Raw genomic sequence first — 23,911 nt, 5'->3', positions numbered from 1 at the left:
AATGTGCTGGTATGATATTTCTATTGAAGGTTTATAGAGTTGATTTGAACTTTTTTCTTCAAAGTGTTTTCATCCAGTCACACTTTTGTTCTACTACGTTGTATCTTTCAAGACAGATGTTCTGCTTGTACTTGCTTGAGTTGAAAATGTTTTGAACAAGTCCTTAACTCAACGCAGACTTCCAAGAGCAGAGTGTGTCTTTCCACTGGTTCTGTGTGCTGCTGCGATCTGTTCGTACGCACCACAGGGACCTACAGTCGCCTCAATGTGTACTTTTTAATCTGTCATTTTGTATAATTCATATGTAAACACTGTTAGGTTGCAATTTCTTCACAGCAGAGTGGTTGATATTAACACAACTCATGAAATGCACTCAAGAAAAAACATGACAAAACTGGGCTTTGTGTAAATCCTGTTTAGGCTGCAAAGGATCTTCCTATAAATCTTCTGACCACATTTGAAGTTCATGTTTTGGTTTATTGTGAGGAGCTCCAAAATCTCCATCCCGTCATCCTCTTCCAAGGAGCTGTTGACAGACCGATGTGACGTAACCCTGCTCACTACCTGCCGTCATACCCAAGAGTTCTCCTCTTTGACCTTTGACTTCAGTCTCCCCACTTGTTAATTTGCTCTAAAAGCAACACGCAATCCAGAGCAATGTATTGTGGTCAGTGGGCTGCTGTAAGAAAAGACGTTGCTATCCGTACGTCTTCTACAGGAGATCAGAGAGAAGCGTGTAGTTATCCCCACATGGTTTCTTTGTCGCATTATTCGCAGTGTCAAGATAAAGAAAAAGATGATTTATTGCAGGTCACTGAGAGCTCTTGTTTACCCCGAGTGGCCTGGGTATTTAAACCAGCAACCTTCGGCAACACGCATGCATGTTGACTGTCAATACATTCTAAAACTGTCACCACAACATCCTCCCTCTAAGCTCATCATCATAAACTGTTTTTAGGAATAATACAAATGTTCAGCTGATTAATGAATTGAGAGCGAGAGGGTTCATCAGATACAATAAGACAAAGAATAACTCAGGGTTAATACCCTATATGTCTGACTCAAAGAAAGACAAAGAGCCTCCACTCCGTAGCGCTTGGGTAAAAACTTTATTAACAAAACAGAAGAAGGCAAAGCACAGCTCAAGCTCACAGCAGCCCACATTATCCTTCTGTCGATTGCTAAAAGTACCACAAGAAGAAGAATCACAACATCCATTATTGTTACGGTTAAATATTAAAATAACACAGCCACTCGGATATACTGCATAATATATATATTTATATAAATGTACTCTATAGACCTTTTGCGACATTAACAGCATCTACAGGAGGAGGACAGCCTCGGTCATGCTCATTCTCTGGCATTGCATTGCCATCTAGTGACAGTGACAGTAGTAGTACAATCAGAAATGTAGCAGCCCTGGGGGAGGTGGTTAGTACCTTTTACAATCTGTAATACAATCTGCACCTTAAGGGTTTGGAAATCAGGCTGAGGGGGTGGAAATGCATAAGATGGCAAGGCAATGGGGCTACAGTACGAGTTTAAAGGGGAACACCACCCATTTTAGGAATCCCAGAAATCCCGTGCTCACCCAGAAATGGAGCAGAAATTACGTGAGTTCTTGTTCACGTTTGAACCCTGTTACTTCAAATCATGTACACTTTACATCACCGTTTTGCAAACCAAGCTGCACGCACACACACTTCAATCAGTAACTGTTTTTTGGCCGAATTGTCCGACGGCCCCACATTCTCGCCGGCTGGTGTTACCGATCCAGAGCAGGCTGAACAAAGTTTCAAGAATTTGCCAACAGATTTTTTTATCTTTATGGAAACCAAACGCTGCTCGGGAAGAGTCAGATAAATACCCTAATATTAAACCCCTTCAAATATAAATGTAACAGTAACCGTTACTGTGGGGCATGCATTCAACTAAGCCGTAAAGTGTACATGTCATCAAGGAGCTGAAACTTGCAAACTCACTTGTTCCTTTAAAATAGGTGGTTTCCCCGTTAAAGGGGTTTAGATAAATACAGTTTAGGCACAGTCAGTACTAACGCTAAATCACAGGTTCACTGTGTGGTCACCACCAGCAGCTTCCAGCTGGGTCGGTGTTGCAGTAGTCTATTATTTTTTTGAGGGAGGGGGGGAGGAACAGATAGGATGCACTTCCTGCATGGCAACAAGTCATTTTCTCTACATTCTATTACAGAACAACAGGACACTAAATTATATTTCATCGTTTACAATGATACATTTCATCCGGTGTGACATCTGTGGGTCAAGTTGTGTGTTTTTTTTAATTATTATTATTATTTTATTTCCAGTAGGCACAGTGGACATACTGCCCCCTGGTGGTGCAGGAGGATAGAATAGTGAAGAGGGTGGCAGGACGCTGGTCCTGGTCCTGGTGGGTTGGAGATGTGGGCTTTCGCCTAGAACCCCCACTGCAGGATGCTGGTGTCTTTCCCACCGGTGGAGATCAGGTGACTGTCGTCGTGCAGGAAGGCAACGTTGGTCACGTGACTGCTATGGCCGCCATACTCGTGGCTCGGAGCCTGCAGGTGATGGCAGAGAGATGAGTTAGTCAGATGCTACATGGTGAGGATTGACATTGAGCTGCTGTACTCAAACTTAACTTCACTGCCGTTAATATCATGTCCGTCATTAAATAGAGTCAAATAATTAAAAATAACTTGTGCCTCCTGAGACCCAATGTTGAAAAAATGCAGGGGTAGCATGTAGTGACAATTCTTCTTCAGAATAATTTAAATAATAGTAAAACTTTGGCTGTGCAACACTAACATTGATAATAAAAGATTCGACAGTGACAATTCAAAATCAAAATGTTTCGCTTTCTGCATCACTTTTCATAGAGCTTTAGTTTTAGTCACACAATGTGTGTAAAAGGAATTTCATTCCAGAGGAGTTTTTTAACAATACACACTTGTCGTAACTGTTTACAGCGTCTGAGTTTCTGCGCCAACGGCAGCCAGCTTGTCTGAGACGGACCGTTAAGTTTACAGCTCCGGTTTAAAAGGCTTGGCTGAAAACCTGAACTTGTAAAAAAAAAAAAAAAAAAGAAGTGTTTTGGAGCACAAAATAAACACCTGGTAGAAAACGGTGCGTATTATAGGCCTGCTGGTGATCCCACACTGAAAGCCTTGTGGCTGAGTATTTTGCCATTTCTGCTGAGCTTTCACTCTGTTCATTCACACCTAATCACACAATGTGTAAGAAAAAAAAAGTACGACGTCTAATGCCGTGTTCACACCGGACGCGACGCGAATTTGCGGCGCCGCGTCCACCGCCGAAGTTTACTCGCGCGAGTAGAAAGAGGGTGTTCACACCAAACGCGAATTTGCGGCGCGACCAAAGGGGCGTGGCTTAGCTCTGTTGCTTGCCTCTGTGAGAGACAAGCGACGAAGCTTTCATTTCCGCTATCGACCATGGAATAAATAACCACTAGTTCTGCTTTATATTTGTTGTGGAAGTCCTGCGGCAGAGCTGCCGCAACTTTGCGTCACGCGATTTCTCCGCCAGAGTTGGGATAATCAACTCACGCGAATTCGCGCCGCGTCCTTCGCTTTGTTCGCCCCAGGTCAAACGTTCTGTTAGCGCCGCCTCCAACGCGTCTATCTCGCCGCACATTCGCAAATTCGCAAATTCGCGCCGCAGCGCGTCTGTGGATTGACTTTACATGTAAACTGGTCGCGCCGCAAATTCGCGTCGCGTCCGGTGTGAACACGGCATAAGCAGTGCAGAGCAACTTTGGCTCCTAAATGCGTTGATGAAAAAAAGAACACGCGACTGACCCTTGGTTGAGAGCAGGGGAAGGAGAACAAGTGCACTTTGCCAAAGTCATCGGCGGAGACCAGCAGGGATCCGTCATGTGACCGGCACACGGCGTTGATGTCTGTGCCGTCTGCTCCCTCCGGCCAGACTCCTGAGAGAGAGAGAGAAAGAGAGAGAAAAGATTCAAGGCTGGACACATTTCCCCAACAACAGAACTGGCGAGTCAAAAATGTTTCTGTTGAACATTACAAAATACGTTTTGTCATTTATAGCTTCCAATGTACACATTTGCTTGGTGCAGCATTATGCCTTCTGCTCTGAGCGGCAGCCAACTGGCCCTAAAATGCACTGTATGTTGATCTCACAGGCTTCTCATATCTGTTGGTCTCACAGGCTTCTCATGTAAATGACCAAAATGCACACCGACGGACAAAAAAAAGAGCCACTTACCGAAGGTGTTGAAGCTCAGCGTGCAGGTGGAAGTGGCCCACTCCTGGTTGCGCACAATGTCCATGTTGGTCACATGTTTACCACTAGATGCCTCCCCTAGAAAGAAAAAAAAAAGAACAGAGAATCAGCATGACTGACCGACAGTGCTACAGTCTTTGACTTTAACTCCAAGACACACACAATGTTTGAGTTGCAAGCCAGCTGGAGTTTTCTTTATCTTATGCCGCCCTCTAGGGTTTCTGAATGGAACAGCAGTATGATAGCTGCTCACTCCATATGGCTTTAGTCGCCTCAGGAAGTTAAGTCCCTGCTGTAGTCTATTGTTTAGTGTGTATTCTATAGTGTGTTTTCCAGGATTAATCAAAATGTCACTTCAACATTTTGTCTATCGTTGAAACATGAGTTTACACATCAGAAATCCTTCTATCGGCAATACAATGAAAGACAAAGCCCAGCGTGGACCTACAGAAGAGGATCTCGTAGTCTCCTGAGTTGGTGACGAGGTGCTGGCTGTCGGCTGACCAGTCCACATGGGTGACGAAGCTGGAGTGGCCCTGAGGGAAAGGGAGGGAAGCTTACGTGACTGAAATGGAGAGGACACCAAGCACGACGCTTTCATTCTAAACACTCCGTATGGGAGAATAAAGGAGTCCTTTGGTCCCCCAAAAATAACCATTTGTGCATCAATTACTCGCCCCTGTATTACCTTTAATTCTTAGAGAAAACATAGTTTTTCCCAGTACGAAGAATAAAATACTGAATTGAGGAAAATGAGGGCAAAACTATATAAAAATTCTCATGTATGTTCACTACTTCCCTAAAGTGTATTTAAAAACACGCTACTACGCTACTCAAAGCGAAGAAGCATTTGTTTCACCAGCACATGGCTGGTTAAATGACACTTGGATTATCCAAAATGACGTATGTGAGAGTTCCTAATCGGATGTTTTTATATAGTTTTGCTACTCATTAACTGCAGAGTTACAGGAAAGTTAAACAAAAATAACAAAACACTTCTTTATCGTTGAACTCCACTTAAATAATAGAGTTGACAAAACCTGCTGCTTTAAGGAAACAAAAATATATCTTTAAAGCCGTCAGACTGAGACAAATTGAGAGGGTTGCTTTTTCTTAATAAATGCATACTTACGGTGCATTTGCCCACGCGGCTGTACTTTCGGCCGCTCTCCGTCACGGCATAGATGTAAACAAAGTTGTCGTGAGAAGCGACGGCCAGGAAGTTACCGTCTGAGGGCACAAGAGCGCAGAGTTAACGGAAGCATGACACGTTTCTGAGCCCCGTCACACCAGCTGGCCTCGTGTTTTACCTGGAGAGTACTTGATGTTGGAGATTATCTCATTACCGTCCGTGTGCATAGAAACAAGATCCCTGGTGTCAGTGTCCAGGACCAACCATCTGCAACACACGCACACACACGAAACCCAAGATGAGGTCTTATAATTGCTTTTGTCCAACCAACACGTGTTGTTCCATCGTATAAGGCATTACATCTTTGAGAAGATGGAAACAGTGAATGTTTGTCATTTTGCTAAATGTTTACTCAGTTATCGGTCATTCATTTTTCTGTTGATCGACAAATCGACTAATCTTTTCAGCACAACAGTTCCAGTTATATTCTACTTCAAATAGGAAACCGATTACCACATTACTTCTTTTTCGTCAAAGACTGTAAAACAGTAATCCCTCTTAAAGCAGCAACCATGTAAAGCTATAATAAAGGGATTAGTTGTTAATCCCCTTCTTCCACCAAAATGACTTGTAGGTTTTTTTTTTTAACACGAGAAAACCCACTAAAATATGTGATCGACTCCTTCCCCACTGCCTGTAGACATGTTTCTGGTGCACCATGCTCAATGTCACAAACAGGCTGGAAAACAGGGCGAGTAAACAGTGAGAATGTTACAGTGGTTACTTCTTTTTATATCCGTTTACTTACTCAGCCTGGTAGCTTTGAGGAGAGCTGGTGACTAATAAAATATGTTTTGAGGACATTTATTGTTTGTTCTGTCGAGTTTGAATGAAGTGCGTTTGGATCATTATTATCATCTTCAGGGTAAAATTACTGGAGTCTGGTGGCTTTGAGGAGCGCTTATTAATTGTATGTTTTGTATGTTAATATTTTGTAATAATTGTGCAAATCCCTGTTGATTTTTTCACTTCAATGCATTGTACTGGAAAAGGGTTGAAAAATGAGTGTGTCCTCCCAACCGGAGCTGATAAATACCGGGGGAGTCGAGCCAGATGTTGGTGGGTGGAAGTGTTTTTTTTTTAGTCCAGTGAGAAAGAGGCTTTAGTGTTTAGTTTCTGAATTGTAACTGAGCCCCAACCTTCCAGTCATGGTCCCCACAGCCAGAACAGCGCCGCTGGGATGGAAACCCGCAGACCTCCCTGGATCCTGGAGCGGAAAAAAGGATGAATTAGTTTCTTATTACTCAAGACACAATTGTCTCAATGTTTTTTCTTTGTTATCCTCTCGTGCCGTCAGGTCAGTGCTTTATATCCTGATGGTAAAAAGGCACAACACAACATCCTACTGCCAGCCACCTCGATGGTCTTGCTCCAGAGGGGCTGATGGGAGTTGGTGTCCCAGAGGTGGACCTGTCTGTCCTGGGAGCAGGTGACAAACTGCTCCATGGAGGGATGGACGTCCAGACCCCACAGCTCATCCGTGTGACCCTGTAGCACATCACATGTCTCATTTTATACACCGCGTGAGGGAGTTCAAACTACTGGTAGCACTGTACACGAAAGGATCACGGTGTGCGTGTACCTGTACAATTGGAGTTAAAGTATCGGGGAAGGCGGCTCTGATGATGGCATTCTTGGTGGTCCCTACGAAGAGCTCTCCCGGTTTACCTTCGGCCAGAGCCCGTACAGGACCGAGCGGCTCGCCCACCTGGACACACCCATACACACACCTCAAGATGGAGCTCAGAGAAAATAGGACCAGGCCCACAAAGTTGTTTAAAAAAAAACAACCTCAATGATAATGTCAAGAGAGACATTATGCGTTACGATGATTCTCTTGAAAAGTGTCAAAAGGAAACAGATTTTCTGTCTTCGTCCCTTTTGTCGTGCACAGGACACTCCGTCTCCCTCACCTCCATCTCTGCCTTTTTCTTGTAGTCGTGGTCCCACAGCACCACCTTGCGGTCCTTGCCTCCTCCGGAGACCATGGTGCCGTCCTTCAGGACGCAAACAGAGAAGACACCGCCCTCGTGGGCCCCCGACACCACCTGGCTGATGCGGCTACCGCCTGTCGATCAGAACACATAGGAAATAGACGCACAGGCGGAGCACACAGATGCTGAGTCTCAAAGTCGTGATGAAATGAAAAGGCAGCATCTTTCACAGCTACTTTTTTAGTAGCGAACAATAACTGGCAGATTGCTTTCATTTCGGTGGATTTTTACAGATTGCTTGGCAAACAGCACTGCTGCAGTAACATTTTCATACTTCATACTTCAGTCTTTTGGTGGTTGTCTAAACAACAAAAAGGTTGTGATCACTGTCATCCATTTAGCTTCTACAGCTGCGTTCCAAATCGCTAACTTGCATACTCTCGCTGCCTTTACAAAGTACATACTGTTGCATGCAGTATGCATTCAAGTGGAACATACTACGTCCTCATCACGTGGCACATTGAACTATGACCCTCTTGCTCATTTATCTGCTGCGCAAAAGGATTGTGAGTCAGAATAGCCTTGCTGGCTTACATACTGCAAAAAGCAACCGGATGTAAAAGAACATCCTGGTATTTTTTGGGGCATAATGTATTTGACATACTACATTTTGGGACGTACTAAATAATTATTTCGGGCGTACTAAATAGTCAATAGTACCTTTGGCCCAGACATAGATGTTTCCAGTGGAGTCTCCTGTGATGGCGTCCCCGTTCTCAGCGAACGCAACACACAGCACGTACTTTGGCTTCTCATGTTTCTGGAGAGGGAGACAGCATGTAGGATTTATAGCACATATTGTTGCATGTGTTTTTAGCTAGCTGTAGCTAATGAAATAACAGTTAATATAACTGGAGGCAGGGTTGTCGTGTGATACATCTTCGGAGCAGTTGCTATGATGGCGGTACCTCGAACAGGCCCTGCTTCTTGGTGAGAGTGTTGCCCTCAACGGTCCAAAAGTTGATGTGAGATTTCCCGCAGGTGACAATCAGGTTGGCATCCGTGGGGTGAAACACAGCGGCCAGCACAGAGTCGTTGGAGCACTGCGGAGACATGCGGCGTGAGGATGCACACATGTTTCTCTACCCGATTCATTCACAAGAATTTTGAATATTACAACCCTTTTTATGTCCTGATAAGATAAAGATACAGCTGTGTGAATGGGATCAGGAGGTCAAAAGGTCAAGGGTCAGGGTACCTTGACGTCAGCCAGCTGCTTCTCCTTCTGCCAGTTCCAGACTGACAGGATGTGATCATTGGCATCGTCCACGGCGCAGAGGAAGGTGCCACCGTTCTGAGAGGAGAAAAATATTATTAAAATACTCCACCAGTCAGTACCGGACGAAGCTTTGCTTCAAAGCCTCAGTAAACTCTTTGACAGCATGCAAGGCCGCTTACCGACTTGGAGAACGTCACGCAGGTGACCGCTCTGTCGAACACCCCCATCCCGATCACATGGAGTGTGTTGAGGCTCACAGAGTCCCACACGCGAACATGAGGCGCCAGCAGCTGAACACAGGGATAAAATCAGATGGAGAAACTGTGTCAGACAGACTCATTTGACACAAAGAGATTTAGATAAAAAAAAAATGTGCAACACTGCGAAAAAAAAACATCTGCTACTAAATCTAATGACAGCTTTCTTGCTATTTATAAACATTTTCTTCTGTTATTCACCGTCTTTTGCATTCACCTTTTTTGTAGCCGCTTTAAAAATAAACTGTGAAAATTAAAAACAGTGAAACTCTGAAGATGTATGCAAGTGATGGTTTTTCACAGTACCTTTCCATTAGAGTTTCCAGCCACCTGTCCCGTTGCTATGGTAACCATGTCAGGATGCACACTCAGGCTAGAACGAAAAAATAAAGAATTATTGCTTAATTTTACTTCTGTAACACCGACTCAGACTTTTCTGGGATTTACATTTTCCCGTAAAAGCCATTCACTGCAGATTCAAACAGCCGACACAGATTGAAACGCAATGAAAGGAAACGCATCACTTTTCAGGAATTACTATTGCTTACTACTGTTTCCAAGACGGGCAGCGTCTGACTTATGTGATTCAAGAAATATTTACTCCAATACAACAATTATGCGTTTCTAAAATAAAACCATAATTACTGCTTCACGGTTGTAGTTTATCGCTGCGTTTACAAAACTTTGTCAACTTATCTTTTGATCCTATTAGACATTTGAGTGAAATTGTCATAATTAGCATTAGTATTCTTTAGTTATGGCCAAAAGCGCGTTTACAGGGACACTTGCCCACCTTTTTTCTGATCAACTCATGCTTGAGTGCAGGTGAAATTTGCTCAAGGCGTTCCTGAGACATCACGACAATGGGAAGGACGCAAGTTCACAGTGGCTTTGACCTTTGACCACTACATTCTTATCAGTTCATCGTTGAGTCCAGGTGGACGTTTGTGCCATATTTCATGAAATTCCCTCCACGTGTTCCCGAGATATTACGTTCATGAGAATGCACCGGCGCAGACGCATGAAACAACAACTTATAAACTACAGTGGTTAACACAGAAAAGCAGAAAGCTCAACATGTCGCTGTGTGAGAGGGGAAAACGCTTGGTTCCCTGTAGAGATGAGTAGCTTTTCCCAGCATGCCCCGGGGGGCAGTAGAGTGGCACAGTTTGTTTACATCCCAGTGGCTCCAGTCACAAAGCTCATTCAGGATGTCAACTAGCACTCATTAAGTAAACCAAAGATCCCATGACTGAATACCAGAAGTAGATGGATACAGAAGAATTACGTTGAGCGTTTATATCCGTCACCAGTGTCAACGTGTCGCTCCTCTGTCTAAGCAAATGTTTCCATATCCTCTGGCTGCTTTGTTTGCCCTGCATATTATTATATTTAATTTTGACTCTAAATTACCATTTACTAAATGAACATCACACTGTATTGAAGAAGACTTGAAACTAGAGCTTGAGACCATAAACTCATGTTTACAGTGTTTACTGAAGTAATAAATCAAGAGAGGAGAGTCTTTTTCTTATAGACTTCTATACAACCCGACTAATTTTTCCAACCAGAGGAGTCACCCCCTGCTGGTCAGTAGAGAGAATGCACGGTTAAGGCACTTCCGCAACGGCTTCACTCGATCACCATTTGACGTCGTCGTTGTGGCCCAGGTAGTGTCTCTGCTGCTGCTCCTCGGTGTTGTACAGCACCACCACAGAGGCGTTGAAGTAGACGATCTCTCCTGTGGGCAGCAGGTAGAGGTTGCAGCGGCAGTCACGTCCGCGGTAGCCGTACCTGGTCCACACACGAGTTAGGGAACAAGATGGGGGTCGAAGCCGGACAGGACAACATTTAATATTCAGATTTCAGACATTTAGTTGATGCTCTATTACCAAGGTGACTAACAGGAACGAAGCTTGTGCAGCTTTTACAATTTCGACAATCAGAAACCTAAAGCACAACTCTCTTCAGGTAATTTTCTTAAACATATTTTACATTTAATGCCAAATAACTATGGATGAATACATGGAGTCTGGCTGTTTATTTAAGTTTCTCTCCATTTTGTCCATCTGTTCCACTGCTTCCCGTTTCCTTGTCTGAAGGATACACCCACTGCAGTTTGAGCTTGCGGTCGGGTACCGCCATCTTGTGGTCGACGCTGTAGCTCTCCTTCTGTTGGTCGGGGATGTGCATGGTGACGGGACGTCCTCGGAGGAACATCCGCACATAGCCGTCCTCTGGAGGGGAATGAGAACATATAGTGGCTTGTTAGCCTTCCTCAGGGAAACCGAGCAGAATAATACAATGGTCAGACAATTCCTCAGGAATACGGGTCTCCAGAGCCAATCCTTTAGTGACCTTTAAGCAGTACGGAGCACAGACTGTTTAAGATAAGGACGTAGTCTGTGGGTGACCTTTGAGAAGCTAAAAGTGGGCTGCTCTCGCCGATGCCGTCTCTCCTGGCTAACCCGATGAAGCGGGGCCACACCCTCAGTTATGCCTAACGTCAAGCCTAAATATAATTTAAAACGAGCGAGTTATTGATAATAAAAAGAAAAATCAACCCCAGTAACCGTCCGACGGTTTGTCGCGTTTCAGTTCCTCTTTTTGAACCCTTTCACTAAAAGGCTTCCTCGGCCGGCACTTCTCCGGCTCTTCAGTAATTCTAATGGATATTCAATATTGCTATGGGGGATATTGTATTGATGGGGAATATTAAACCCTTCAAGAGCACTTCAAGGACTCCTGAAGGCCAATTGAGTTTCACACATCAGAGGCTGCTCATCCTCTTTATAGCTCATTAAAGTGTGACAGTAACAGGTGGGGGGGGGGGGGGACGTGAACACACAAATACAAAGCATCAGCAGCTCCTCTTACCGGCATTGAAGGTGCATTCTTTGGATTTGCTGAAACAGAAAAAAAAAAAGAGAAAAATTTAAAATGAATGATGTTTTCTGTAAAAGTGAAGCACCATAAGAATATTAAGAGTCTGGCGTTCATCCATAATGGATGTACCAGCAAGTACATCACATAATACACACATAATATATAAGTAGTATTTTCCAAAGCTCTTGAGACTTTGTTCCATAACATCAGGCGTTCAATAAGATGATGAATTATGTATTCTCAGCGCTCAGTTTCACATTGACTGGACAACATGATGTCTGTGGGAGAGAGCTGCAGAGCATCAAGTACAGTCAACATGGATCTTACTAATTAAATGGAACGTGAAGCATGCACCAAACTTGTGGAATTGAATGATGACGTGTTTTCAAATCAGTAGATTTTTTTTTCAAACTATAGAAAGAGGAACATCAAATTATTTCCCTCCGATGGCAACAACAAATTGTAAGAGGTCATTCGTTCAGGCTTCAGAACAAGTTTGCTGCTCCGTGTTTCTTAGATGAAGAGAGAAAATTATCAAAGCGCTGACTCTTTAACGCAGCCTGAAAAAGTGCGTCTTTGATCGAGACGGTTTGATCAACAGACGCAAAGTAAACCGGCAAGTCCCATTATTTGTGTATCCACACATGATGGAGACTGTGTCAGCTAAACACACAGTTAGCGTGGCACTCAGCCACCGTGTGACATCATGGAGGATCAGAGCAAAGAGAACGCAGGAAAGTTAATGTACTTATACGACAGTGTTGGATAACCACTTTGGCTTCATAAAGACAATCGCTGAGTCCGAACATCCAGATTCAGAGCCGTCAATCAAAACCTGGAGCTGCCTCATCAGTTCTCAGCGGGGGAGCAACAGCTGTTCCTGAGTCAGCCGACCAGGATGCTGTCAACCAATCAGATTATTATCAGGATGCTGAAGTGCCGCTTCGGATGACAGGTGGACATCACCATAGCAACAGCAGTAAAAAAGAAAAGTAAGGCTTGATAAGAAGAGGGAAATTGCCGGCTTGTCTCTTGCTGCCTGGCAACAGCAGAGCCGGGAACGATGGGTTTACCTTTCCTGAGGAAGCGATGAAGACGATTTGAAAAAGGCTTTGTAAAGGTTTTTATGAGGAAGGAGACGCATTCGTCAAATTAGCCACAGCTAATTTTGACCTGCGACACTGAATGTAAACAGAACAACTCAAGAACACTCAACAGGACACCATCAAGCATCAGGGCGTGTGCCTACTTTTCCTGACATTTGTTTAACAGGGAGTTACTTGGGAAAAGCCTCCGAGCTAGTCACGTCAAGTAAAACGTATTCAGAAAGGTTTTTTGGGTCTTTTTTTTCCCCCCCCTCATAAAAGTAGGTTTGCCACAATGTGATACACAAGTCAATATGAGACACAGGTAAAGAGAATAATCTTCGATCATAAAAGATCAGAGCTTGTTTGTGTGTCTTTGAATGCAACAAATGCACAAAGCATCTGAAGGAGATTAAAAGCAGTGAGCAGGCGGCTGATCTGAGGACATAACTGGTTTCTGTTTTGTCTCTGGGCAGCTGGAGGCCAGCGGGTCTCTCTTTAAAATAACCACATAAAGGCCTGTTTGTCTCTTGAGCTGTGTGTGTGTGTGTGTGTGTGTGTGTGTGTGTGTGTGTGTGTGTGTGTGTGTGTGTGTGTGTGTTCTGCCAGGAAGATGAGGCGTGGCACAGTCCTAGCCAATGAGAGAACCAGATTGATTCAGAGCCAGTAATTAGTGCGGGGGGGGCATGCAGGGTAACTGGCAGTCAGACAGAGCAAATAACTGTGGATCTGCTAAAACCATGCGTCTGCAGTCCCGGTAACAAGCTTTCCAGGCAGAACACAAACAGAGCTCTCATTAACATGCGTGGCAACGAGTGTATTGTTGCCGTTTTTCTGCCCGCCTGCACTCTGAAAACTCATTTTGTTTTGTGTAAGAGCCAAAGGGCACTAATGAGCAGCGAAGAAGCCGCCAGGATTCCCCTGAGAAACCCTTCCAAAAACAGAAACGGAAATGAATGTGCTCTGCTTCTCTGAATAAAAGACACCACATGAGCCCTTCCTGCAGCTTAGCTGGGCTTCAGGTGGAGCTATAGAAATAAACCAGACGATCATTAAATGCAGATTCATTTATGTTTAGCATTTTTCCGATTGGAGGTGTTGAATCTGCGTTCAATTCAAACTGAGATGTGGTGGCCTCTGAAGAGCTAAACAGTTTCTCAAAGATCTTAACGTAACGCCGCTCACTGGTTTGTGGACAGCTGCTTTGAAGCCTTGATTTCTGGCTTTTAGGCCGTCGCCATCTTCTTTTTTTGCAGCCAGAAGTAGCACGAAAGGGTGGAGCTAAGTACAACAGAATGCTAAATAAGACCCAAAAGGGTTACAATTAACTTTCATGAACTAAAAATACTCTGTGAAAGGGTTTACGAAAACATGGACATTTCCATGGACGCCTGTCAATCACGAGGAAGCCGCGCCCTAAAGAATCCCCTGCTTTATGGTCTGTTTGACTCTAAATGGACCATCATTTACTAAATGAACGTCATGCTGTATTGAAGATGATTTGAAACTAGAGATTGAGACATACACTCATGTTTACAATGTTTACTGAGGGAATAAATCAAGAAAAGTAGAGTCATTTTCTCATAGACTTCTATACAATCTGACTTTTTGCAACCAGACCCTGCTAGTCAGTATGAGAGAATTCAAGTTTTAAGACACTTAAGCATTGGCTTCACTTTTCAGACCCAGAGGTTGCAATAATAGTTTTGTCTCATATTTTATAACAAGAGATTCCTCATCGTGGTAACTGATCAGCATCTCCAGGTCACATTAAGCACTTTACTGCAGTGATGGATGACGTGGTAAAGCAGCTTTCATAGCTCTCTGAACTGTGAGAGTGGTGGGAACGGTCAAGCGTGCGTCCATTTCCTGATCCATTATGACTGAACTGCTGCAGTGGTGGTTTTGTTAATGGACACAAACGTATTTGATCAAAAAAACATCCACCAACAGACTTCACTTTGAGCTTCCAGACCCATCCCCTCTTCAGTGACTGTGGCATCAGACAGAGCAGACAAAAACAAAGAGCTCAATCTTTGATGCAGATCTTTTCCTCCATCAGAATTTGCATGGTTTCAATCTGACAGAGGCAATGTTATTTATGCCAGATGTTAAACCTTGTTTACTTTACAATGGTTACATTGGGGCCACAAGTAGATGCGTGTATTCATTCAAATTTAACATTTTAAATATTTCCTTTTAAGTTAAAACATTTTTTAAGACAAAGGAAAGACACAGCTGGAGGGAACATGATGGAAATCTCTTCCTCAATCATCATATTTGCATAAATCCAGACCTGTATATTATATCAACTTTGTGCAATGCCCTTAGATTTCAAAAAGCTTATACCCTCAACTTTAAATCTAAATGAAAATGCAGTCATAGTGATGGTAAACTGGTTTCAGTGTGGCAAAATGCTTCTCTGCAGAGGTGAGGTCATCATGTTTGTTGCATGTTAAACAGGAAGTAAAATCAATGTTATCAGAGTATTTGCAAGCCGAGCAGAATATATAATTGGGAACATCAGTCACACGGCTGCATCAGCCCTGTCTGTGGTCACAGTGCTCCAGGGTGTTCTATAAACGTAAAAAAACAACCAATTCATTTATTAGAACGCCTTTGGAAAACTTTTAAATAAATGTTAATTGAATTGCCCAACTTCAACCAGTAATTTAAGAGCAGGAGTTCTGTCCTGCCAGGATCACTTAGATTTAACAGAAAAATCGCTTCACCAAACCAACTGCTGAGCACAGTGTGACTAGTCGACTGTCACTGCACATTTACTCATCCCGTGTGCGTGCCTGCGTTTCATAACCAGAAAGAAATGTAACATGTTTGTTTCACATCATTAGAAGCACGGAGACAAAAGAGAGACCCACAATTATACGCATCTGTGACATAATGAGAGACTTCTTCAGTAAGGGAGCCACTTTTAAGACACACACATTTAAAAAAATAAAGAAAAAAAAGGTGCAAATTACCAAGTTTTTCCCAGAACTCACATAACCCTTCACTGTTTGAACTGCACACTCCACCAATGACTAATCCTTCTAAAATGACATGGTTCAATGTTGCCGTTAGATCTTCTGTTGCATTGACGATCCTCAGCCGCGGCCCCTCCCCATGGCCCTGCAGACGGGTGAGGAACCGACTGCATCAAACAGAGTTTCATAAAACAGACACAACTTCCTCAGGCTGCCGTGAAAGCCAGAGCCACCCAGTACAGGAAACTGTCTTTAGACTGAAATAAAGCACCCAAAACCTAAAGATGGTAAGGCCTGAATGCATTTCTTTCTTTTTACAAACGTTCCTTTCATTGTGCAACCTGTAATCTATTCAAAGTCAAGGAACAGATAAAGGGTTAGCTGGAAGGCAACTAAAGTACTTTTCCAACTTGCTGAAATTCATCCTGTTGACTTTAAAAGCAGCATATGCTTTTATAGGCTAACACACTAACACACTATCACACACTATCTTCCACAAAACAGTCACTGTTGAAGTCATACTTCATGCCTGTAAAACCACTCATAAGAACATAATACTTCCTCATGTGCAGAAAAGCTTCTCAGACATTCACTGATAACCCATCGTAAAGGAACAATTTACCTGGAAGATCTCTTCATGGCTGCAAGCTTTTCCGTTACCGTGACAGTCAACAGTGGTGAGCAGCGTCCTGAACAACAGCAACACACTGACTTCCTGCTTCACTGAGCAAACTTTTAGCTCGGCATGGTGGGGCCCCGGCATCCAATCAGAATGCCTGTCCTGACTGTGCAGCCCCACGACCCGCCTCCCTCTGCCCAGTTACCACACCTCCTCCCCAACCACCCTTTCACCAAGAGCTGTGGGAAATCTGATCCATCAGCAGAAAGACAGGAGGGAGAGAGGGAGAGAGAGCGAGAGCAGTAGGGGGAAGGAAAGCAAAGGAAGCGTGTGAGTATCGATAAGAGAGAGAGGGCAGAGATAAGAGGAAAGGGAGGTTCAACTGCTCATGAGCGGAAAGAATGAGCGGTACAGGGGACGAAAAGAAGCGATAAAAGACAAAAACAAAGGAGAAAAAAATGATAAACTCTCTCCAGGGTTTGCTTATATATGACGTGTGTGTGTGTGTGTGTGTGTGTGTGTGTGTGTGTGTGTCTGCGACACGTGGAAACAGGACGCCTGTGGCATCACAAAGACTAAACAGACCGTCAACTGGAGAACATAATTCATGGCGACATCACAGTCAGGCGAAAAGAAAGGAAGGGCTGACTGTGGAAACCTAACAAATGATGATGGGACACATCAGATGATACCGATGAGGATGATGATGATGCTGTTCGGATCTGAATAGTTGAAGCCAGAGTTCAGTAACTCTGATGCAGCAGTTCTCGGAGCCATGGCCGCTCCAACACCGAGTGAGGGCTGTAAAGGTAAAACGCCTTCGTCCAGATCGGGTACAGACTTGGCAGAGGGGAAGTTGTTCCTCTCGTCTCCTCCGACACGGCATTATCTCTCCTTTGTTTGATTAAATTAAGGTCACCTTGGATCTCTTGTTCTTAACACTAGCAAAAGCAGAGACTGAAATTAATTTAGGAAAGAGAGAAAAGACAAACAAGATCATTCTGTTCTTCACGGCCCTCTGTACTTCTGTCAAATATAGACGTTAAGTCTTTGGTCGAGTTTACCGATGGAATTCAGACGAATGAGGGAATACTGTAATAAATAATAATAATGTTGAAAGACTATATGGGATGTCAGACGTATTTGACAGTTTTCAGAAGCTTTAAACAGCTGCACTGTTACTGCAGGTATAGTGCGTGTGTGTGTCCTCATTTTATCCATGAAAGGTTAAAGATACTGTACCAACTCGCATGACAAATCCATTTTGAAGGTGACACTATCATTTAAATCAAGAGACAGTAAATAATGTGCGTTACTTAAGTGAAAGTAACAGAGCAGGTTTTCAAACCTGAATGTTAATTAATTAACATCTGAACCGTTTGTACTGGTTTCAGATCAAATAAACTACCGTCTGCCAACAGGAAGAATGGAAATTCTCCATTAATTTGAATTTCTCAGTAGCAGCACCTTCAAAAAGGGAATGTTCGCCCCCTCTAATGTGGATGTCCAATCGATACCTCACTTCCTGCAATATTGACCAATAAAGCAGAGTTTGCAGCAGCGCAATCCTCTTCTTCTTCCTGCATCCAGCGCCGACAGTCGGAAGGAAGGACTACAAGTTTCTGTTTCATCTTTGATTCCTAGAATGTCCTCGTTCTCTTCGCTTGTTTTGCAAACTAGTTACAAAACGGCATCCCGTGCGAAGGATGTTATGGACGAGGATACATTTACAGTTGCAGCTGTAACCAAACGCCCTCACTCTTCTTCTTGCAGACTCTGACTCATCACACGGTGTGTTCACACTGACTGACTGGTGTGTCTGTCTCATTAGAACAACCTGATGCGACCCACTGTGAACTTATCCACGTCCCCGCTGACCCCCGCGATACACCAACGTGGTCTCTGGGCCTGTTTAGAGCCAAAAGAAGCAGTTTGACTTTCACGGCCATGTTGGGTACAGCGTCGGGCAGCGAGGAGGTGTTTACGGGTACCGGACATCCACAAGGTCGCTACCTTTTGCCTCCGGAGGAGCTGCTGGAGGAGGTGGTTCGACTCCGGCTCTCGACTCCCATCTCCCTCCTCACGAGGGTGAGACGCTCTGTGGACATGCTCTTCCTGAAGATGAGGAAACACAAAAGAGCGGTTAAAGAAAAGTCAGTGTGTTCTTTACCCGTCTTAACCCGTCTGAAACAAGTTAATTAATTTCCCTGATTGGACAAAACATTTTGTGTTGTTCTTTCTACACCTTTTAATGGACTGTAGCGCCTCCTTCTTAGGAGAGGACGGGGAGGAGAGGAGGCGCTTCTGCTGAACATAGCCGTTACTCAGAGGCCTAGAGGGAAGAGCCTGCAGGAGCTGTCGCACTGAAAGGGAACACATTGTGATCAGCGAAGAGAGAGGGCTCAACAGCCGGCAGCGGGCCGCCACGCTTTGTGGAATGGTTGCAGGAACGTGTGCACGACTTCCGTTTCTCGGTTCCTCGATTACCTTTCTTACCCTTGGTAGGCGGCGTCGAAGCTTTGGCGTCCAGGGGCCTCCTGGCGGTGGCTCCGGGCTTTACCCCCGGGCTCTGGTCCTCGCAGTAGCCCAGGCGGCGCAGGGCGTCAGCCAGGGCGGCCTTCAACAGCTGGATCTCGTCCTCCTGCAGCTGCAGCTTCTGCTCCAGGTGTGAAACCCGGTCCTCCATGTCCATGTTGCTGCCGGCCGACACCGTGTCATCTGGACGAGAGAGGGTTTGAGGTTTAGATTGGAGCTGCTGGGGCATGATGGGCCGGTCGGGCAAAGAGTGGGAAAAGCACATTACCTCTGTTCCTTATAAATATAAAAACACAGCTTGGGGACTACTACAATTAAATATAGATAGATGAACCTCCTAAATGTGCACCTCAAAAGGGTGCCAAAACATATATTCATAATTGCCAATGCAACCTCCGGAATTCTTGACCGGAAAATAGGCACACAGAAAAAAAATACTACCCATTGTCACTGAGATGCTGATTACCATGTGACCTCTGTTTGGCGAAATATGATGAGGACATTTGCGGTGGAATTCTTTACTAAATTTGTGGCAGATTTGCACAGGATTAAAATCCCAAATGGCCTCTAAGTGTCTCTAAGTGATACTGGTCATGTGCAGACAGGGCTAATGTCAATATAAAAATACAAAGGAAAAGACATGGTTCAGTCTGACCAATGAAAACAGCTGCTTTGTGAATCAACGGTTTAGAGTTTCTCAGGTGGCAAAAGAGCAGACAGGGAACTTGACTGGTTTTAATAATTTAGACTCAGAAGGAACACAACACCAGATACCAGGTTGACAGCATGGGAGAGAAGAGAAAAAAGAAAGGGATGGAGACAGAGACAACGCTTTGTCCTCTGCGTTACATCCTCATGCATTAAGATTTAAACAGGAGGTTTCCGACTACCAGTGAAGCAGGTTTCTATTTTATTCGTTTATATTGTTCATTTTGTTTAGCATCACCATCGCAGCCAACTGCCGAGGACAGTAATGTCAATGTGAAAATAATGCAGGTTTGCAATATTCTAAAAATATTTGTTTTTGCAAATGATTAATGAGGAAGGGAATACATGTATGCATCTATGTTGCGGTGCATTGTGGTAAGAAACCCTGATTGTAAACATTAATATTTACAGGAAAACTCCACAGGGCCTGCACACCTAATGGCATTCCCATCAGCTGAGGCTGTCAATAAACATAATACACATTACGTTTCAACAAAACTTGCTTAACTTAATATTAAATATATAAAACACCCACACCCACAAAGCAAACGAGCTGCTGTTGACTCCAGCCCCCTCAGGTCCCTCAATCTTTTTCCCTCTCATATTGAACTCTTTCCAGCCGAATCGTCCACCGGCCTCACACCCACCATGATGACATCACCAGAGGCCCTGCTAGATTAGCAAAGGCAAACTGCCCAGGCCGGATTATTAATCTGTGGCCGACATTAAAAGATTACAGCCTGATAAAGAAACAAGATTCTGGGTTTGGACGGAACGTCTCGACACGCATCCCACATTTTAAACCCTGGCCCGTTCGTCAGGAAGTTCGACCCAAATGTAGAGTTTTAGTCTAAAACAAAAAAGGGACACACCGTTATATATAATATTACACCAACTGAGAAAGACGTACACTAGAACCCTGCAGATCAACGCTGTACTTTGCAAAAATGAGAGTGGAAAAAAATAAATAACTACAGTATCAGAAAGCGCTGAACATGTCATCTGGTCCACTGAAGACTTCAGTCATTGCCCTGTTCACATTATTCAGAGATCACCGTAACATCGACAGGTTGTGTCACAGGCTGCAACAGATAAAACAGCGTGCACACGCACACGCACACCCACACACACACACACACACACACGACTGTTGTCCTGTAACTGTATCACATCCTGCACTCAAATGAGACCGAGCCAAAAGGGAAATCCAGCTTCAGATTTACATACAGACATCACGCTAAAGGGAGATTAGCATGGACCAGCTGCTAAATGTCAGATCAACTCAAGCATTCGTCATCATTTCCTCTTTACAAATGTCTGCTCATTTATCTGATGTGTTAGACTGGTTTATTCAAATGAGATAGAACTTTTTTTTTTCATTTATTTGTCAGAGACGCAAAAAAACATGAAACTCGTACGAGGAGAAGCGATGCCTTGTAGCAGACTTAGCTCCTGGCTAATGAGGAGGGACAGAACACGGAAGAGTTGTAGAGTCTGAAGCAGCTCAATACACTCGTTGACGAGAGTACTACTGTGTATATAGTACTGCAGGAACCAAAGCGGCAACAACACTTTAAATGGCGTTGTGAGATCATATCCAAGAAACTTCTGAGCACATTCCTTGTGGAGAAAACTGTCAATTAAATCAACTAATCGATGAGTCGCATCTAGCATGAAATGTTCAACATGCACTGCAAGGCTGGAGGTTTTATGCTTTATATGTTTATTAACGGTTCTGTTTGATGTGTTGTATAGAGTGGGGGGTTTCAGTTGGTGCAACGTAAAAGACGCAGCAATGCACTAGAAAAAAGGCAGAGAAGAATAAGACGGCTAGCAACTAAACATGGACGTGAACAATGCAGGTTTTTAAATGTTTGTTTTTCATTATACACCATTTCATTTTCCGCTCAAACATTGTTTTCAAGGAATTGCATCACATTAAAGAAACAATCTATTTTTCTACTGTTTAAACCAAATGGAATAAAGAAAGCAAAGCCACTGCTGTGGTGCTTGAACACCATTACATAAAGACAGGTAACAGAAAGAAAGATAACCATGAAATGCAAAGCATTTGCAAGAGGAGAGAAAAGAGAAAGAAAAAGATGGAGAGATCAGCTGGGTTCACCTTCATCTCCCATCTCCGGTCAGCACACCCGTTTAAAAAAAACAAAAACACTGCAGAGCCCTCTACTTTTCAATTTGCCCTTGATTTCTCTCTCTCACACTCACACACGCACACACACATACACACACACTTAAAGCTAATGTCACTCTCTGTCCCAGCACAGACAGACATTACTGTCAAGTGTTACTTAAAACCCAGCTGACACGAGGCCCATGCACAAACATGGCTGCTATCAGAGAGTTACAACTGAGGTGGACAAAAAAAAAGAGAAGCATCGGTGGAGAGGAGGAGAAGGAGGGAAGGGAGTAAAAGGAAAGATGAAGAAGATATGGATGATACAATGCAGTGTGTGTGTGTGTGTGTGTGTGTGTGTGTGTGTGTGTGTGTGTGTGTGTGTTATATGGAGGTCGGCGCAGGGCAATGAGAGCATTGGCGGCTGCTGTAATATTCATGGTGCAGTGAGGTGATGAGACTGGTCTGGTCCTACCTGTCATTGTGAGTACGCTATACAGGGCCTGGTCCCTCCTCCTGTCAGTCAAACAGACGGTCAGTCCACACCACAGTCAGTTAGCTTTTCCACTCTTCTTCCCCCAGAGGCTTCCTGGACTCAGACTCCCTCCCCTCCCGTCTGTGATCACTCTCTATCACTCTCTAACACACACACACACACACACACACACACACACACACACACACACACACACACACACACACACACACACACACACACACACACACACACACACACACACACACACACACACACGTCCAACCACTCCCTCCTCCACTCTCTCCCTTGCTTCCCGGACCACTCCCTCTTCATCACCCCCCCCTGCTTCATCCTCTTTCTTCTCCTCCTTCACTTCCACTCCTCCTCCTCTCTACAGCAGGCAGAGAGGACACAGGCAGAAGGGGTGGAGCCTGGCTCAGGGCCACAAATGCACCACACACACACGCATGCACGCACGCACGCACGCACGCGCGCACACACACACACACACACACACACACACACACACACACACACACACACACGCATGCACGCACGCACGCACGCACACACACGATGCTGCAGAGCCAGACTCAAGGATCAATCTCTCTCTCTCTCACACACACACACACACACACACACACACACACACACACACACACACACACACACACACACACACACACACACGTTTTCAGAGTTTACACAGATAACACATTTAACCTCCTACAAGATCCAGTTGTGTGATGTAAGCTCAGTGTTCTCCACGCCATGCTGCGACTAAATTAAATCTGAGAGTGAAACACAAACTGCACAGAGAAAGCTATGGCAGCACCAGCGACAGCTCTAACGTCCTGTAGACACTGAACACAACGGTGTATTCTCAATAAAAAAAGAAAAGAAAATAAAAGAAAAAGATTGAGAACCTTGTTTTTAATTGTTTCACACAGTGTGCTGACTTTGGGATAATACAATAAATAGAAAATAACAATCATTCTAAAGCATGTTGAGCTCATCCTGAGGGTTTGTTTAATGCTTTTTGTGAGTTTACCTCAGTGGGGTCATTTAGATAACAGACTCATTTTTATTGCCCTCCACAGACATAAAACATGCACTCGAGTTAAATATAGAAAATAAAAAAAAGTGTATTTGCTCAAGATGTTGTGAACCAGGTGGTTGAGGAGAGCAGATCTGATGAACACTGGTCTCTGGTTGCAGTGAGAGGACAGATGGCAGGAGGAGGAAAGACGGACTGATACGCAAACTATACAAAACAAAAAGAAAGGAGGAAGCTGGTTGACTGAAGCTCACTCGACAGAGACCAGTGTGCTGCACAGACTCTCTGTTTTCTCCAGCATGAAAAACACCTCAGTGCCGTTTCCCCTCCTGACTTCCCGGGGTGCGGTCACACTTTCACTAAAAAGGCCCATATTTAAAGCCTGGCACATATATGGTCAACGTGTGTTTTTCATAATTAAATACTAAATGCTGTACTTTGTTTGGTATGTTTACCAACCGTTTCAAGGCTGTCGTCTTCATGGTTTTTACCCCA

General features: G+C 44.1%; 1 protein-coding gene across 1 annotated transcript; it reads right to left on the bottom strand.

Moving 5' to 3' along the window:
• Positions 1–1,092: 1,092 nt before the first annotated feature.
• On the bottom strand, positions 1,093–16,549 carry eml2 (EMAP like 2). Its single transcript, XM_079225197.1, has 19 exons — positions 16,505–16,549; positions 11,805–11,833; positions 11,035–11,164; positions 10,572–10,721; positions 9,234–9,300; positions 8,850–8,960; positions 8,650–8,745; positions 8,360–8,494; positions 8,112–8,211; positions 7,371–7,525; positions 7,040–7,165; positions 6,814–6,945; positions 6,597–6,664; positions 5,576–5,664; positions 5,398–5,495; positions 4,714–4,801; positions 4,248–4,343; positions 3,818–3,948; positions 1,093–2,560 (listed from the first exon to the last, which is right to left on the bottom strand). The coding sequence occupies exons 1-19, from the start codon at positions 16,519–16,521 to the stop codon at positions 2,438–2,440; spliced, it is 1,941 nt and encodes a 646-aa protein (XP_079081323.1). The 5' UTR covers positions 16,522–16,549; the 3' UTR covers positions 1,093–2,437.
• Between the last annotated feature and the right edge of the window lie 7,362 nt (positions 16,550–23,911).

The sequence above is a fragment of the Taurulus bubalis genome, assembly GCF_910589615.1.
Source record: "Taurulus bubalis genome assembly, chromosome: 10".
Taxonomy (NCBI): domain Eukaryota; kingdom Metazoa; phylum Chordata; class Actinopteri; order Perciformes; family Cottidae; genus Taurulus; species Taurulus bubalis.
This window is presented reverse-complemented; position numbering and strand designations above follow the sequence as displayed.